This window comes from Stegostoma tigrinum, chromosome 43, assembly GCF_030684315.1.
Source record: "Stegostoma tigrinum isolate sSteTig4 chromosome 43, sSteTig4.hap1, whole genome shotgun sequence".
Classification (NCBI taxonomy): Eukaryota; Metazoa; Chordata; class Chondrichthyes; order Orectolobiformes; family Stegostomatidae; genus Stegostoma; species Stegostoma tigrinum.
This window is the reverse complement of record NC_081396.1, coordinates 8,754,915-8,757,813: the sequence shown is the minus strand read 5'-3', so window position 1 is coordinate 8,757,813 and position 2,899 is coordinate 8,754,915. Positions and strand designations below refer to the sequence as shown.

General features: G+C 47.1%; 1 protein-coding gene across 2 annotated transcripts; it reads right to left on the bottom strand.

Moving 5' to 3' along the window:
* Positions 1-234: 234 nt before the first annotated feature.
* Positions 235-2,606, bottom strand: LOC125449061 (gastrula zinc finger protein XlCGF8.2DB-like). 2 transcript variants are annotated; one of them, XM_048524665.1, is made up of 2 exons: positions 2,550-2,606; positions 235-1,696 (listed from the first exon to the last, which is right to left on the bottom strand). In XM_048524665.1, exon 2 carries the CDS (start codon positions 1,511-1,513, stop codon positions 389-391), a length of 1,125 nt encoding a protein of 374 aa, XP_048380622.1. In that variant the 5' UTR covers positions 1,514-1,696; positions 2,550-2,606; the 3' UTR covers positions 235-388. The 2 variants fall into 2 exon arrangements, with proteins under 2 accessions (XP_048380622.1, XP_048380623.1); XM_048524666.1 differs by having other exon boundaries at positions 2,176-2,582.
* Between the last annotated feature and the right edge of the window lie 293 nt (positions 2,607-2,899).

The following is a 2,899-nucleotide window of genomic DNA, read 5'->3' as shown; positions in this document are numbered from 1 at the left end:
TCGACAAATTACCTCAGAGGGCATGAGGTGCAATGGGAGAGAACTAACTGAAGATGTGAGTTCAGGTCTTGGGCAAGGAAGAATTTTACAGCTGGTTTGTGCCAGTGAAAGGAAGGAAAGCAGCAGATTGTCTTAATCTCATTGACAATGGAAGCTCCATGAGTTCCTCACACTTGTTGTTGGATGTAAGTATGTAGGAAGTCCTTCAAAACAAACTGACGATCATTAGAGCTATTAAGATGATTCACCACATTGTGGGTTTAATGCAAAGCTAATTTTTACAAACTAAATTAGAACATTAACCACTGTACCTGGTTGGATTTAATTAACATCAGCAGAAACAGATTCCAAATGAACAAAGTGCAACAGGAAAATATAATCATTGTATTTACTTGTGAACTCGCTGATGTTTCCAAAGGTTAGATGATTGAGTAAATCCCTTCCCACACCGGGAGCAGGTAAATGGTCTCTCCCCAGTGTGAATTCGCTGGTGTTTAGTGAGTTGAGATGATTGCCTGAACCCAGTCCCACAGTGGGAACACCTGAATGGTCTCTCGTCAGTGTGAACACGTTGATGGGACATCAGTTCCCGGGAACTTTTATAACACTTCTCACAATCTGAGCATTTAAAAGGTCTCTCATCAGTGTGAACTAACTGGTGTCTCAGCAGGGTGGATGACTGAGTGAACCCCTTCCCACACTTGGAGCAGCTGAATGGCCTCTCTCCCGTGTGAATTGGCTGGTGCCTCAACAGGTCAGATGAATGGGTGAATCGTTTCCCACACTGCGAGCAGATGAATGGCTTCTCCCCAGTGTGAACACGTCGGTGTTGTAGGAGGTCACCAGTACTTTTAAAGCTTTTGTCACAGCAAGAACACTGAAATGGCCTGTTATCAGAGTGAACAAATTGATGTGAATTGAGGCTAGTTAAACAAGTGAAACCCTTCCCACACTCAGAACAGATGAATGGTCTCTCTCCAGTGTGAACTCGCTGGTGCTCAGTCAGCCTGGATGACTGAGTGAATCCTTTTCCACAGTAAGTGCAGCAGAAGGGCCTTTTTACTGTGTGAAATCGCTGATGAGCTAGTAAACCTCCTGCATTTTTAAAGCTCTTGTCACAATCAGAACATTTAAAGGGTCGTGTTTCAGTGTGAACCACTTGATGTGCAATGAGGTGAAATTCATTCTTGAATCTCTTTCCACATACAGAACAAGGGAATGGTCTCTCCCCAGTGTGACTCCGTCGATGAATTTCGAGCTTGGATGGGAATCTGAATCTCTTTCCACATTCCAAACATTTCCATGGTGCACATTTGCTTGTCTCTCTCCAGTTTGGATGAACCGTTGATGCTTCATCCATGCAGAAAGGAGTCTTATGGTTTCTCTCAGCTGTGAGCAGTGTGACACCTTTTTGTTCCACAGTCAGTGCACTGGAACACACACCTGCGTGTCTCAGTACTTTTTCAGCCGCACCAATATTTGAAATATTCTTCCAGATCCTTCCACAGTTCATTCACTGCAACACTCTTATTTGTGTGTCCGTGTCTCAGTGCTTTTGCAGCCACACCTGTGGACAGTTCAGACAAGTATTTCTCCATCCACATTCAAAGACTGTTGATGTTCAGGTCCTGATGAATCAAGCTCTTAACCTGATGTTTCCAGAGTTTCCTGTTTCCAAATCATTTCCAGCTAATCCCTGAAAAAGGGCGTGCAAGCGTCATATTCAACTCATGAAAGACTTTCAGAACAGACAAGTCTTGTTTTCACTCGAATACAAAATAAGCAACAGACATATTTCTAACTAAACCAGAATGTCATTCCCGGTGTCTCTGAGACACTCTGCTGACCACTTGCAACAAATGTCAATCATTCTGCTGAGGTCCACTTACTCCCACCACGGGACAAACGTGTGCAAAGACAAGACATGGAGATCCGCAGTCTGTTATTGCAGTAAAGTGGACTCAGCCATAATCTTATTGATAAACCAGGTAGACTCGATGAGCTCATTGGCCTAATCCAGCTCTTATTTCCTACGTTCAGCCACCGTGAACCCCTCACCCTCATCAGCCTTGATCATCTGAGCCCTACAAATTGCTCTTTGAACCAAAAGTCGATCCAAGAGAGCATCCTCCATCTTCCTCCCCTTCCACATTGCAGCGAGCTGCCAAAATGTACCTGAAAATGAACTGCACCTCTTTCAGTTACTACTCCTGGGGCTGCAGCCTTTCCCACTGCGTGCCGAACGGCCATGGGCCTCTGTGTTGCAGTACATCCGCTGCAGGCTCGGCATGCCGAAACTGCTGGAAAACCTAGCTCCCTGGGAAGTTCCAACCCCCAGGCACCATGGGCCCACCCCGTTAAACATCACTGTCAGGCAACGCGCATGCCGGACTGTGGCCTGGTCTCGAGGGAAAAAAACCCCGGGGCTGCAAACAGGAGACCCGACAGTTCCTGATCAAAAAGACTGAGGCCTTCCCTAGGCGTCTAGAAACCCTTCCTTTTCCCCAAACTACAGCTCCAAGTCTCTGTCTCCGCCGCCACGTCCTCACCGGCTGCATTTCGTCCCAAGGAGCGTCATTCCCCATAGCCCACCGATATTACGCATGCTCCGCGCCTGCGCTGTTGCTCGCCTGTGGTGGAGACAGGGGACTTTCACAACCCCAGGGGATGTTGGGTACGGCCTACCGTTCTACACTCTAAGGTTCTGTACAGCCACCTACAGATTCACACTGAGAGTGGAAGAGAGTCATCCTCGCCTGCCAGGGACAGCCATGATGATGAAACACCCCAAAAGATGAAAATGCTTTTGTCGTTGACGTCTGAAATGTAGGTGGTAGTCCGGGATTGGGGGGATTGGCAATCGGTAACATTGGGAACAAACGTTTACTGAGTCAAGCCC